Source organism: Sus scrofa, chromosome 1, assembly GCF_000003025.6.
Source record: "Sus scrofa isolate TJ Tabasco breed Duroc chromosome 1, Sscrofa11.1, whole genome shotgun sequence".
NCBI classification, from domain to species: Eukaryota; Metazoa; Chordata; class Mammalia; order Artiodactyla; family Suidae; genus Sus; species Sus scrofa.
In genome coordinates, this window is record NC_010443.5 from 15,362,144 (window position 1) to 15,377,421 (window position 15,278).

Below are 15,278 nucleotides of genomic sequence, written 5' to 3' on the forward strand. Positions count from 1 at the left end.
CCAGGCCAAGCTTCAGACCTTAGATGCCAACCGTCAATCTGACAGGTCCCCAATGCGCCCAGAGATCCAGCAAATTCAACGTGTCCCAATATTAGCCCACCCATCTTCCCCATAGCTGCTTCTCCATCTGTGTTTTTGTTTGTTTGTTTGTTTTTTAGGGCTGCACCTGTAGCATATGGACGTTCCCAGGCTAGGGGTCGAATTGGAGCTACAGCTGCCAGCCTATACCACAGCCACAAGCCACGTGAGATCCGAGCCACATCCATGACCTACACCACAGCTTGCAGCAAACTCTGGATCCTTAACCCACCAAGTGAGGTCAGGGATCGACGTGCAACCTCATGGATCCTAGTCAGATTTGTTAACCACTGAGCCATGAAGGGAACTCCCAGAATTTTCTTTTTATAAGACAAACATTTCATTGCTTAAAATCCTTCCACAGCTTTCAGTTCCAACCCTTGGTGTGGCCTGCTCTGCCTTCTGTGATTAGGTCCCTATCTGCAACTCCAGCCACATCTCTGTTTTCCTCCCACTTCCAGCCCGCCTTGTCCCCAGGCTAAACACCTGGCAATGGCTTCTGATATCAGGTGTGTTGGCTTGCTTCTCAGAGCCTTGGCATGTTCCCACCCATCCACCCCCTGGGCTGCCAGATTCCACCCAGATACTGGTCCTCTGCTCTCTGGGACCTTCTCTCTCCTCACTCTTCCTGGCGGTCAACCTCTCCCACAGCTCCACCATATGAACTAGTATTTGTTCAACTTTTTTTGACTCTCCCACTAGACTATAAACACCTTGCAAACAGGAATTATCCTTCCATTCCCAGTTCTTAGAATAGTGCAAGAAATTAGGAAGGTACTCAGTAAATGCTGACGTAAATGAAAAAAATCTGAGGGCTAAGGGAATACACATGAAGTCTGGTTTAGCAACTGTGTTTTCACATTTTAGGTTTGAACCATCTTTGGTGCTGCATCATTTACTGAGTAGTAAATAGACTTTAAGTACCTGCACGCTAGTGGTAAAATGCTATACAAAGCAAAATCAGTTGATTGACAAGGTTTTTTATTTTATTTTATTTTTTTTAAGGACTGCTCCTATGACATATAAAAGTTCCCAGGCTAGGGGTCAAATCCAAGCTGCAGCTGCTGGCCTACACCACAGCCTCAGCAACATGGGATCTGAGCCTCATCTATGACCTACACTGCAGCTCATGGTAAGGCCAGATCCTTAACCCACTGAGCAAGGCCAGGGATTAAACCTACACCCTCATGGAGACTAGCCAGGTTCTTAACCCACTGAGCCACAATGGGAACTTCCTGACAAGTTTTATATTCCTGAAAGAGAGTGAGTTGAGTAGAGTTTTTTGAACAAAAGCTTGAGAGCCCCACCTTGATGCAGCCTTCAATGTATTCAAACTGGCGGTGAGCTCAAAACCAGGAAGAACATACCTGCTGTCACTGAAAGGGGCGTTCAGGACCAGTGCCCCATAGTTATTTAATTCAGATCACCCCATTCTATTTACCAGATTTTCTTCTCAGCCGATACGGAGCAGAACCGTCTTTAGAGCCACAAAAGGCTTTCGTCTCCCCCTCTGGACTGTAGCAGAAGCCTGGATAATCTGTCAAGGAAGAACCACATACATCTCTAAGAATGAAGTGTTCCATGAAAACGGTGGGACTTGTTTTGGGTACCGATGGATTTATTCTTTTTCCTCAGGCACCACAGACTGCCTCCTTCCATAATTGGGGTCAACTTCTTGGAAAGTTAGTTAAAATGTATGAGGTGTGGAGTTGCTGTCATGGCTCAGTGGTTAATGAATCCAACTAGGAACATGAGGTTGTGGGTTCAATCCCTGGCCTCGCTCAGTGGGTTAAGGATCCAGTGTTGCCATGAGCTGTGGCGTAGGTTGCAGACACAGCTCGGATCCCGCGTTGCTGTGGCTGTGGTGTAGGCCAGTGGCTGCAGCTCTGATTGGACCCCTAGCCTGGGAACCTCCATATGCTGTGGGAGTGGCCTTAGAAAAGGCAAAAAGACAAACAAACAAACAAACAAACAACAAAAAAGAAAGTATGAGGTGTGATAATTTCCTACTCCCACAAAGCATCACCTGCAGTTCAGCAGCCCCAGAGGTCAGACAATTCCATTAAAATAAAAATCCCTGTGGCTGAACTTGCCACCAAGGCTCCCGACAGACTGCAGTCATGGGCCACAGCAGAGGTCCTGTTAAGGTAACACCGTCTGGAGAACTCAATCTAGATGGCAAATTCTTGAGGTCTTTGCGCCTGGGGGGGTGGTGGAGGGGACCCTCCTGTCCCTGTGGAAGCGGTCCCTCCAGGGAAGCCACTCTTCATATTCTTCTAGATGTTTCTCCTTTGAACATTTGATAAATGGTTTAGGTTCTTTTCCCAGAAAAGGGATTTTCAATTTATTTCGTCTAAGGGGTACACAGATTCTGGATTAAGAAAATCTGGTCGAATCCTAAAGCACTGCAGTGGATTCAGTGACCAGCTGCACCCTACAGCCTGAGGGGAAACAATTTTAGGATGGCGCTGTAGACCAGGGTTCTGCGAATTGGGGTCAAGGCCCTTCAAGGGTGTCTGAGGACTGTAAAGACCACATATGCTTCTCTCATGTTAGTGGCAAAGTTACATAAATGAGATCATTCGGTCCAAAGGACTGGCCACTCTATTCACAGCCAGCGGAGTCCAACGTCAAGGTAGGCCAAGTGAGGTTATTTTCCTAGGCTGGGCCGCTCTGGGCTATGCCTGGCTTGGAAGAGAGGCCTGTGGCACGAATTAGTGGCTTGGCATCGCTCTGTGCTCAGAGCTAGCCTGGAGCCTGGGGATAAGTAAACAATCTCATTGAATGTAGCTAGTCATGTTGAATGGCTGACCTCTCTGGATTCTCACCTTCCCCCATCTTTCTTCCTAATTTTTTTTTTCTTCTCTTTTAGGACCACACCTGAGGCATATGGAAGTTCCCAGGTTAGGGGTCAAATTGGAGCTGTAGCTGCCGGCCTACATCACAGCCATAGCAACACTGGATCCGAACCAGATCTGTGACCTACACCACAGCTCACGGCAATGATGGATCCCCAACCCACTGAGTGAGACCAGGGATCAAACCTGCATCCTCATGGATACTAGTGGGGTTCATTACTACTGTGCCACAAAAGGAACTCCCCTTTCCTCCTAATTCTCACATGACCTTGACTTCTCTTCAGAGTGTCCATGTATTATATTATATACTTGTGTATTTATAAAATAAATACACTATAAGGATATATTGGGCAGCCCAGGGAATATAGCCAATATCTTGTAATAACTACAAAAGGAGTATTATATATATTTTGTCTTTTTGCCATTTCTTGGGCTGCTCTCAAGGCATATGGAGGTTCCCAGGCTAGGGGTCCAATCAGAGCTGCAGCCACTGGCCTACACCACAGCCACAGCAACGCAGGATCTGAGCTGCGTCTGCGACCTACACCACAGCTCACAGCAACGCCAGATCCTTAACCCACTGAGCAAGGCCAGGGATCGAACCTGCAACCTCATGGTTCCTAGTCGGATTCGTTAACCACTGAGCCGTGATGGGAACTCTTTTTTTTTTTTTTTTAGCATAATCTTTAAAGATTGTGAATCACTATTCTGTACACCTGAAACTTACGTAATACTGTAAACCGATTATATCTCTATAAAAAACACTTATAGGTTTCTACTGAATAAAATGAGGAGATTCAGAGAGCACAGGGCAGCCTAGCTCACTGGTGGGGATCACCTTGCGTCATTTCGCAGAATTTGAGGGACATGAAACAGGGAATCCCAGTGACAGTTGGTGGTGCTTGTTTCTCTACCTCTACTTTCTTTCTTTTTTAACTTTTGGAAAATTAACAACCAGCAGGCTGGGGGTGGGGCAGTGGGGTGTTGGGTAAATGAATCAGCATTTGCACTTGGGGAAAGACTTCTCAAAAAGTAAGTTATTTAGAAAGTATTAAGTAAGTTTCTGTCAGACCTGGCTGGGTCTTAAAGCTACTGCTTCTCTCTTTTTTCTCTTTAATTTGGGAGGTAACAAGGGTGTTAAGTGCTTTGAATAGGTCTTAGGTATAGAAAAGTCCTCATTTATATATTTATTCTCTGCCTGCCAATATAAGCCTAGAAATACAATCACATCTGTGGGGGTGGGGCAGTTGGAATTTTAAAGTTTGTGCTGCATCAGAAAACAATATATATCTGGTTAGTGTGATTCTTACAGATAATCAACAGAGGTTTTCCAGGAACGGGGTGAGGTGGGACATGCACTGTGGGACCGGCACTTCCGGTGGTGGTGGAGGTGCGGTAAGCGTGGACCTGGAAGCATATTTCACATTGTGAAATGATGCAGAGACATGTTGACGAGCCATCGGGGGGCTCCCAGATGAACCAGGAGAAGACAATGTAGAAACCAGCCAATGGGTTAGGACGAGGGTACACTGTCTGCTGGTCTGTTTGTTAGAACAGCGACGAGAGAGCTGCTACTTTCTTATGATTGACATTTTTATAAACTTGAAGACAGAAAATGTGACAGACTCAAGTAGGCAATGAACTGTCAAATGGGGTAGGAAGCAAAACTTACGGATGGCATCCATTTCAAGTATCGCTTGCTTGGCCTGAAAGAAAGAAGGTGTAGCTATCATTTAAATGACCTTTTTTTTTTGGTTTCTTTTCTAAGCTACCAATCCTAATACAGGTCTTATCCCACCTGAATGAGTGGTTTTTGAAGAACTTTTATTTTTTTGCTTTTTAGGGCTGCACCCATGGCATGTGGAGGTTCCCAGCGAGGGGTCGAATCAGAGCTGTAGCTGCTGGCCTACACCACAGCCACGGCAACGCAGGATTCGAGCCACTTCTGCAACCTATGCCACAGCTCATGGCAACACCAGATCTGGGTTGTGTAACTGAACTTGCAAACAGTATGCTAAAAATAACTTTAAAAATAACTTTACTAATACTTTCTCACAACATGTGATGTCCAGTAAAAATGTCTAGGCTAAGTGGTCATTAAAAAAAAAAAAGCTTTTATACAGTCACCTCGATTTTGAGAATGCAAATGCTTTGATTTTTATAACGCATTGATCATAAATTCAGAGTCTGAGATCACTAGTTGAAGTTAATTTCAAACACACATTGGCTCAGTTTCTGTGACGTGCCCTGAGAGAACAAGGTGCATATATAAAATGCAACAGTCTCTGCCTGCACCTTATTGCCAATTGATCTGGATAAAAGTTCATTTATATACCATGTATATGAATGGACCATATGGCTAATTTCCAGGAATTTTCTTGGTATCTATAAAGCTGAGTTCAAGAACTCAGTATTTTTTCCTCCATTTTTTCTTTTTTGGCCACACCCATGGCATGTGGAAGTTCCCAGGCTAAGGATCGACTCTGAGCCACAGCAGTGACAACAGTGGATCCTAACCTGGTGAACCACAGGGGAATTCCTTTTTTTTTTTTTTTTCCTGTTTTGACATTTAATTTCAAAAAAGTACGATTCCTAAATTTTCCACTAGGGGTCAGCAGGGGACCATCACTGAATGAAAGGACCTAAGGAGGTTGGGAGGAGCTATGCTAATGAATTTCCAACAGCAATGGAATGGTGATGTGTTTTTTCATGTTTGTTCCCATTGTGCATTTCTTTTATTTAATAGGAGTAAATATATTTTGAAAGCGTCAAGAAAATAATTTGAGAAATAGTCTTCAGAGAGTGAAAAATTCAACTTAGTAATAATCCTGCTTAAAGCAGCAATTACATAATTTTAGAGTGGATAAAGTACATTAAATCATTGTGCTCCCATGTCCTCTGGGAACAATGTAGTTAAGATGCTTGATGGAGCCAAGTGGACCTGGGTTTGAATCTGGGCTTAGTCCTGTACTAGTCATATCCACTTGGGCAGTTTACTTACTGTCTCTCAGCCTTTCTTATTTCTCTTGAATAGGGAAAACAAGACTTTTCTCATAAGCTATGTGCTGAGGGTGAAATAAGAATATAAAATGCCCTGTAGAAATTGGCACATGGTAAATCAACTATACTTTAAATTAAAAAAAAAAGAATGTTGGAGCTCCTGTCAACATTAGTTCAGGATCCGGTGTTGTCCTGAACTGTGGTGTAGGTTCCAGACATAGCTCAGATCCTGCTTTCTTATGGCCAGCAGTTACAGCTCCAGTTCGACCCCCTACCCTGGGAACTTCCATATGCCTTGGGTGCAGCCATAAAAAACAAAAAAAAAAAGAATATAAAATACTTAGTATGGTGTTATGTGAGCTCAAGAAGTTATAGCTGAAAAAAATACAATATTTTACAGACTAAAAAGATCAGGACCAAAAATTCTAATTCTATTGTGACTATCTTAACCATTCCAGGAGTTCCCTAGTGGCCTAGTGGTTAAGAAGCTCGCATTGTCACTGCTGTGATGTGGGTTCCATCTCCGGCCTGGGATCCACAGGCTGCGGGTGCGTCCAAAAAATAATTTCTGTATTAACCATTGGAAAACGTGCAGGGAAAACTGCTTGGAATACACACCCCTAATGTGGGAGAAAGGAAGGTCTGTAAGCCAGCTTCATCTGTAATGGCCAATGATTGCCTTTCCGAATCTCTTCGGCAGTTTTATTTTCCCAGGGACAGGTAAGCCACAGGTGGGGCCTGTCAAAGACCCACTGCCATTGCTCAGAGGGGCATTCCAAGGCGCAGGGCGGCAAACTAATGACTAACCACGAGGAGAATGCAATCCATCGCCTCTGCGCATGAGCTACCTGACACCTCGGATCATCCTGAGGGACGAGACTCAGGCTTAAGACAAAGCACACGCCTGTGCACGTTCATTTCCTGGGCCCGGCATCGCTGCTGACAGCCCTGGAGACCGAGCTTCAAATGCTTTTCAAAAAGTATGCAAAGAGCAGGAGTTCCCTGGTGGTCTAGCAGTTGGGACTAGGCGCTTTCATCACTGTGGCCTGGATTCGGTTCCCCATCTGGGAACTGAGACCCCACAGCAGGCCGCTGCATGATGTGGCTAAATACACACACATACACACACACATATTTACACATGTGCAATACATGTTATATGTATATATGTGTGCACATGTTATATATAAATGGACTTTCCTTTCTCAGAAATCTGTTCTCTTCATTTTCCACCCAGTTCTCTCATGAGCATCATTCACTTACTGCGCCACTTTGCACCTCCTGCCCCTGCCGGGACCATTGCCCCGCGCCCAGGGATAACCCACCCTTCCTTCACCTTGGTTCCTGGCTGCTTCATCTCTGATCACCGTTCCTTCCAGGAAGGCAACACATCATCTCAGCCGCCCCCAGAGCCTTGCGGACAGCCAGCATGGCCCTAGCTGCCAGGCGGGTCTCCAAAGTCCCTTCCTCAACCACGGGTCTGTGTACTGCCCTCTCCCCCTCCTTTAACTCTGGCTGAACCAGTTCTCCGACTTATCCTTCAACCCGTGCTATTTTCACGGTTGGTTTCACTCCCCACTCAGCCCAGAAGTCATGCTCAGTCACTGCAGGTAGGACGCGGGCTGGCACAGTGCCGTCTCTTGCCCTATGACCCTTCCCCCTCACCGCTCTGCTGATCCTCAGCCTTGGGAACCCACGTGTGCCAGGGAAGTTGCCAACAGACTTTAATTATTTATTTTGCTTTTGACGGCCACACCCGCAGCATATGGAGGTTCCCAGGCTAGGGGTCGAATCAGAGCTACAGCTGTCAGCCTACACCACAGCCACAGCAACTTGGGATCTGAGCTGAGTCTGCAACCTACACCACAGCTCATGGTAACGCTGGATCCTTAACCCACTGAGCGAGGCCAGGGATTGAACCCACACCCTCATGGATCCTAGCCGGGTTCCTTAACCGCTGAGCCACGAAGGGAACTCCCAAAGCCCATGTTCTTTCACACTTGTTCTGAACCTGTCCACTTGCCCTCAGACCCCAAAGCCCATCTCTGAATCATTCACCCAATGACTCCATTGCAACCAACTTCAGTGAAGGCAAACCCTTTCTCTTCCCTCAAGTCTGTCTCGAAGTTTCTCTGCCCTTTCTCACTTTTTCTTCTCTCCCAGCTCAGGGAAGATATTTCTGACCCTTTCTGAGACTAACCCCTATATACCTATTGGTAAAGTTAAAAAATAGCACCATTAATATAGAAAAGGCGAGGAGATTTATTCCTTTTATTTGGAGCCGCACCAATTGTTTGTTTTCTAAGACCAATGAGAGTACTTCTATCCTGAAAAAGTTTGAAAAAGCCATGGTGTTACCTATGGAGGCACGATCAGCAGTTCTTGTAAACTTTTTGGTAAATAAGAAGCTTTGAGCTTTCATCACTAAATTCACAGTCTAGGGAGTTCCCGTCGTGGCGCAGTGGTTAACGAATCCGACTAGGAACCATGAGGTTGCGGGTTCGGTCCCTGCCCTTGCTCAGTGGGTTGACGATCCGGCGTTGCCGTGAGCTGTGGTGTAGGTTGCAGACTCGGCTCGGATCCCGCGTTGCTGTGGCTCTGGTGTAGGCCGGTGGCTACAGCTCCGATTCAACTCCTAGCCTGGGAACCTCCATATGCCGCGGGAGCGGCCCAAGAAATAGCAACAACAACAACAAAAGACAAAAAAAAAAAAAAAAAAAAAAAAAAAAATTCACAGTCTAATGTATTATATACACACACACATATTTGTCTTTTTAGGGGTGCGCCTATGGCATAGTCCCAGGCTAGAGGTGGAATTGGAGCTGTAGTTGCCAGCCTACGCCACAGCCACAGCCACACAGGATTCAAGCCACGTCCGCGACCTACGCCACATCTCACGGCAACGCTAGATCCTTAACCCACTGAGTGAGGCCAGGGATCGAACCTGTGTCCTCATGGATACTAGTCAAATTCATTTCCACTGAGCCACAACAGGACCTCCTGGACTATATTTACAGGACATGCCCCCCCCCATTAATACATTAAAGATGATCCTATTCTGCCACCTCCTCCAAATCACCTTCCCAGGCACACCTGCCCCTTATTAACTGTCTCCTATTCCCTCTCCTCCTCCCCACTGCCTCCTCCTGTCCACGACATTCCATGTCCACGAAGCATCTTGCTCTGATCTCCCCTCTCCTCTATCGCTGTTTCTTTTATGAACTTTGTTTAAAAAAAGAAATTTACACCCAGCCTATGCCTGTCTATTTCTCCTCACCCCACGGCCATCCGCCCATGACCTCTTGCCAGATCTACTGTCTACTTTTCTGCGTGGATCTGCTTCCACCTCTGCAGCCTTTGAGCCCATTACTCCACCCTCTCTCTGTGATTCCTTCTTTCCTTGGTTCCCACACCTTTTTCCCATGCTCTTTCTTTGCTGCTTCTCCAAATCCCCCAGGCCCTGCAGAGCACTTAGATGTTGGGATTCCCAAAGGTGTGTCTTTGTGTTACACGTTTCTGTGGACCCTCCTACCAAGTCTTGGAGCTCCGGTTACCTGGTTACTGTCTGTGTGAAGACACCTGCGTCTCCCCCTTGCACCTGACCCGCCCTCTCAGGCTCGTCCAACCGGTTCCTCCCTTGGCAGCCTACCTCGGAACTCACGCCACCACCCTCTTGGCTCAGCCTGACTCATCCCTGACTTATTTCCTCCTCTCCTCATGCACTTGGTGGGCAGAATCCCGCCCCCTCTGTGTCCAGGATGGGCTCTGCCTCTGCTCCCCCTCTCAGGCTGTGGCTCCCTGGCAATGCTCCTTGGGTCTTTTCTAGACCACTGTGCAGGCTGCTAATTCTTCTCTTGCCTCCAATCACACCAGCTGATCTGTCACACTGGCCCCCAGGACACTCTCAGAACACAGGGTAGACACGCTATCCCCTCCCTCCAAAATCATCAGTAGTTTCCCACCCAAATAATCCAGTCTCTGTGTGTGTGTTCACAGCCCACACTGCTTTCCACTTCTCTAACCTTACTTCCTACTCCGTCTCCTGAAGATGTGACATTCCGTCTGGGTACGATCTGTGTGCTGTGAACTCAGGGCATCCATTCACACCTCTTTGTTTTTGTTTATGCTGTTCTCTCAGTTTAGTAATTCCTTTTTCCTCATTTAATACAAACATTCATCATCCTTCCGAATTGAGATAAAAGGTGTTTCCCTTCCTCTCCTCACTCGACTGTAAAATTCAACACTTGATTCTTGCACAACACTTGGCTTATGCCTCTATTAATTTGTCATGTTGAGCAAACAGTTTTATGTGGCTGGCCCCCTTGTCTGCAGATTCCTTCATGGCTGAGTCTGGGTCTTGCTTCCCACAAAACCTAAGCCATCTTTCTTCACCATCAGTGTCTGGCACACTTTCTTTTCTTTTCTTTTTTTTTTGTCTTTCTGCCTTTTATAGGGCCACTCCCACGGCATATGGAGGTTCCCAAGCTAGGGGTCTAATCGGAGCTGTAGCCACTGGCCTATGCCAGAGCCATAGCAATGCGGGATCCGAGCCGCGTCTGCAACCTACACCACAGCTCACAGCAACGCCAGATCTTTAACCCACTGAGCGAGGCCAGGGATCGAACCCACAACCTCATGGTTCCTAGTCAGATTCGTTAACCACTGTGCCACGATGGAACTCCCTGGCATATTTTCAAATAATATTCACAGTTCTATTTTCTATTAGTTCTCTAGAAATTTTCTTACAGTTTTTCCTTAATTTTCTGCATCTTTTTTTTTTTTTTTTTTTTTTTTTTTTGGCCGTGCCTGTGGCATGCAGAAGTTTCCAGGCCAGGGATCAACCCTGTGCCACAACAGTGACAATGTCAGATCTGTACCTGCTGGACCACCAGGGAAGTCCTTCATTTTTCTTCTTTGAAGCCTCAAAAGGAGCAACAACAACAACGAACCAAAAACTCTCCAGAGTCTCCCTACATACAAGTCTTTTCAACATAAATAACTAGTTGGGGAGTTCTTGTCATGGCTCAGCAGAAATGAACCTGACTAGGAACCATGAGGATGTGGGTTCGATCCCTGGCCTTGCTCAGTGCATTAAGGATCCAGCATTGCCGTGAGCTCTGGAGTAGGTCACAGACGTGGCTTGGATCCCGTGCTGCTGTGGCTGTGGTGTAGGCCAGTGGCTGTAGTTCTGATTTGGCCCCTAGCCTGGGAACCTCCATATGCTGTGGGTGCAGCCCTAAAAACAGAACCCCCCCCCCAAAAAAAAAAACTAGTTCGGTGGGCCCCTTATGGCTCTTATCTTTCAGTTGTCTTAATTTTGAAGGTGTGCATTTATTCTTGTCAGGCTGCCATCCCGGGACTCGAGTTCCTCGACATTTTCGTGTCTGCTGCCCTCGCGGTCTTACCTTAGCTGGAATCTTGGCTGCGTGGTTCTCCAGGATCAGCCTCTTCAGGTGCAGAACCCACAGGCGTTTGTCCTGCTGTGACTTCGCCTACCAGGAGGAGAGGGGGACAGTCACACAACCCCGCCACTCACAGGACACAGATGCTGCCAGGCCCCTCGGGCCAGAGGGGAACGCACTCGGTGTGGGCAGAAAGCCCTGGAAAGGCCGCCGGGCCCATGGCGCTCATCGCGGCCCAGGGCGAGCCTGGCAGGGCGGCGAGGGGGTGCTGGTACCTGCACGGTGTGTTGCAGCTTGGGGTTCTTGTAGTGGAAGACGCTGAAGCTGAGGGGCTCCTTGGGGATCACCTCCACAAGCATGAGGTTGCCACACTGGAGGGGAGAGACAGGGAGAGGTGGGCTCGCAAGGGAACCGAATCGGCGCCCCACGTCCCTGCCGGGCACCCCGATTCAGACCTACCAGGATGTGAGCTTTGTAGGTGAACGTGTCATCTCTCTTCTTGGTGATGAGAAGCAGCTTGTCAAAGAGGAAGAGCGTCCGCTCGTTCTTGGCCCGCTGGAGGCGGAAGGTTCCCTCGAGCACCAGTTCGCCGTAGCTGGTCAGGTCTGGCCCCTTCCAGTTAGTGAGCAAACTTTGTATCTCCTGAAAAAAGCGAATGTTCCCTGTGATTCAACAGGAGGTGGAAGGCAAGGCAGTGAGGACACGGTGCCCACCTGCTGAGGCTCGAGACCCGTGTCTCCACATCTGGGACAGGGTCTAAGGGCCCTGCATGGTGTCCGTCTGATGTCCTCGACAGAAATCTAATTTATAGCAGCTGTCACTTAAGGGTTAACAGAAGTGAACCAAGTTGTTAGATGACAAGTTGCTAATGACACATTTTTACTTTTTTATTTTTTTTTTGCTTTTTAGGGCTGCACCCTTGGCCCTTGGAGGCTCCCAGACTAGGGGCTGCCTGTGCTGCAGCCATAGCAACACAGGATCCGAGCTACATCTGCAACCTACACCACAGCTCACAGCAAGGCTGGATCCTGAACCCACTGAGCGAGGCCAGGGATCAAACCCACAACCTCATGGTTCCTAGTGGGATTCGTTTCCATTGCGCCACGACAGGAATGCCAGCAAATACTTATTTCCATCCTTCAATAATCCATCTACTGAGGTTGGCCACGGAGTTATGTCTTTCAAAGGCCAGGTAAAGAGGCTGCGGGTGTGTGGCCTTCTCAGCCACCCTTCCCGGGACCTGCTTGCCCCTGGTGCTCTGGATAAAAGCCTTCAGAGCCACTGACTGCAAAAGGCTCCTTCCAGAACCTGAAGCCCACACCACACACAAGCAACTTAAAAGTGAGGCCTGTATAAAATCACACAAGATACATCATCTCGGAAATTTCTTGATATTACTCCCATTTATTTGCAAAAAGGAAATGAATGTTTCTTCACCACTTTTTAAAATTTTTAAATTAAAAAATTTTAGGGCTGTACATGCAGCATATGGAAGTTCCCAGGCTACGGGTCGAATCAGGGCTGCAGCTTCTGGACTACGCCATAGCAACATGGAATCTGAGCTGCACCTGTGACCTACACCACAGCTCATGGCAACGATGGATCCTTAAACCACTGAGCAAGGCCAGGGATCGAACCTGCAACCTAACTCCCCTTTTGTTTATAGTGCATCTTTTTTGAGGTGCCCAGGGTATGACCACTGACATAGCATCGGTCCAAAGTTCCCAGGAATTTAGGGCTCAAAATGTTGGTGATGGAAGGGAACCTTAGCAAACTTGACTTATTTTAAAAATGAGGATGCAAAAATGTAGTGCTGGAATCTCTTCCCTGATGAAACTGCCAAGGACCTGGTCCTGGACTGAGCCCTCCTTCCTCCAAGCACCTGTCCCTTTGCCACCCAGTCACCCCCTCATGATTTGCATGAAGTAGTGAGAGAGGAATAGAGGCTTAAATCCCTTTAAACAGTTTGGAGAAGGTTGCTTTCAACAAGAATGACTTATTTGTGGAGTTCCCATTGTGGCGCAGCAGAAATGAATCCGACTAGGAACCATGAGGTTTCGGGTTTGATTCCTGGACTTGCTTAGTGTGTTAAGGGTCTAGTGTTGCTGTGAGCCGTGGTGTAGGTCATAGATGAGGCTCGGGTCCTGTGTTGCTGTGGCTGTGGTATAGGCTACAGCTGCAGCTCCGATTCTATCCCCTGGCCAGGGAACCTCCATACGCAGTAGGTGCGGCCCTAAAAAGCACACACACACACATGAATTACTTATTCGTAATTAATATAAAATAAAGCCTTGGAGTTCTTGTTGTGGCTCAGTAGGTTAGGGACCCATCTGTGTAAGGATGAGGGTTCAATCTCTGGCCTTGCTCATTGGGTTAAGGATCCAGCATTGCTGTGAGCTGTGGTGTAGGTTGCAGATGTGGTTCGGATCCCAAGTTGCTGTGGTGGTGGCGTAGGCCAGTAGCTGAAGCTCTGATTCCACCCCTAGACTGGGAACTTACATATGTTGCTGGTGTGGCCCTAAAAAGAAAAAAAAAAATAAAATAAGGACTTGGCAGACTCACATTTTTAATTTGGGTTATTGAAGAGGCTGTGAGGAAACTATTAATTCGAATGTTACAAATTAACTTTCTCTTAAATGGGGGGAGAGGGAATAAACTGGGAGTCTGGGATTAACATACACATTCCACCCAATACAGCAGAGGGAAACAACAAGGCCTCCTGTAGAGCACAGGGAATTAGACTCAGTGTCTTGCAGTAAGGGAAGAGCATCTGGAAAAGAATGTATATAGGTAACTGAATCCCATCGCTGAATACCTGAAACTAATATAGCTGATTGTAAATCGGCTACACTTCAAGAAAAAGGAAAGGAAAAAACAGCCACACTAACCCATGACCCGTCTGATCAATGTCCTGACACTTTCTCAGGGAGAATGATGAGCAACACTGAGCAGCCTTAATATCTAATTTGGGGGATGATAACAAGTCGTACACCTGCACCAGGCACAGCCCGCCCCCTGCCCTGAGGCTTCACCTGTAACCGGACGGCATGTTCATGCTTCCGCTTCATGTCATTGATGTGCCAGGCGACTCGCTGCATCGTGTCTATAGCATCAAGTACCACATCGTAGCCTTCTGTGTCCTTGTCAAGGTGATTTTCTATTTCCTTAAAAACAACCAACCAAACAAAACCCTAGTTATTTTCCTTTTTTTTTCTCATACATTCAGTGAAATGAATGGCACTTCTATGATTCATTTCTCGTTTTATAATTTTTTGGTTTTTTTCTTATCTATTTATTATTATTATTATTAAAGGGTAGTTGATTTACAATGTTTTGCCAAGTTCTGTTGTACAACAAAGTGATCCAATCACACACATTTCCCTGTCCTGTACAGTAGGATCCCACCACTCTCATTTTATTTTTTATTTTTGTTTTTTTCAGGGCCGCTCCTGCGGCATAGGGAGGTTCCCAGGCTAGGGGTCCAATTGGAGCTGTAGCTGCTGACCTACACCATAGCTTCTGGCAATGCCAGATCCTCAACCCACTGAGCAAGGGCAGGGATCGAACCCGCAACCTCATGGTTCCTAGTCGTATTCGTTAACCACTAAGCCACGACAGGAACTCCCTCATTTTATTTTTGATTATTTATTTACACACTACCATCATTTCTTGAGATTTTGAGATAACTCTCCAGTAATAAGTAACAACATGGTAATAAGACAGGAATAAAAACAGAACTAGGAAAAAGAAAGTCAATAAGGTTGAAACAAGACAAGCATACAGGGCATTAAGTCTCACAGTATTAGAGCTACTGTATAGATAAGAGAGTGGATATTATAGTTGGAGATTTATGAACTTCACATGGCCAATGTAGTAGAGTTCTCAAGTAATATAGTTCTCACTCTTATAATATAGGAAACATATTTTTTTTTCCTTCCAG

General features: G+C 46.7%; 1 protein-coding gene across 1 annotated transcript in view; it reads right to left on the bottom strand.

Moving 5' to 3' along the window:
• PLEKHG1 (pleckstrin homology and RhoGEF domain containing G1) overlaps positions 1-15,278 on the bottom strand; it is a 246,591-nt gene that overhangs the window by 20,510 nt on the left and 210,803 nt on the right. Inside the window, 6 exon segments of the mRNA XM_021086797.1 lie at positions 1,520-1,615; positions 4,609-4,642; positions 11,342-11,428; positions 11,614-11,709; positions 11,798-11,980; positions 14,371-14,502. Coding sequence (XP_020942456.1) covers positions 1,520-1,615; positions 4,609-4,642; positions 11,342-11,428; positions 11,614-11,709; positions 11,798-11,980; positions 14,371-14,502 — 628 coding nt within the window.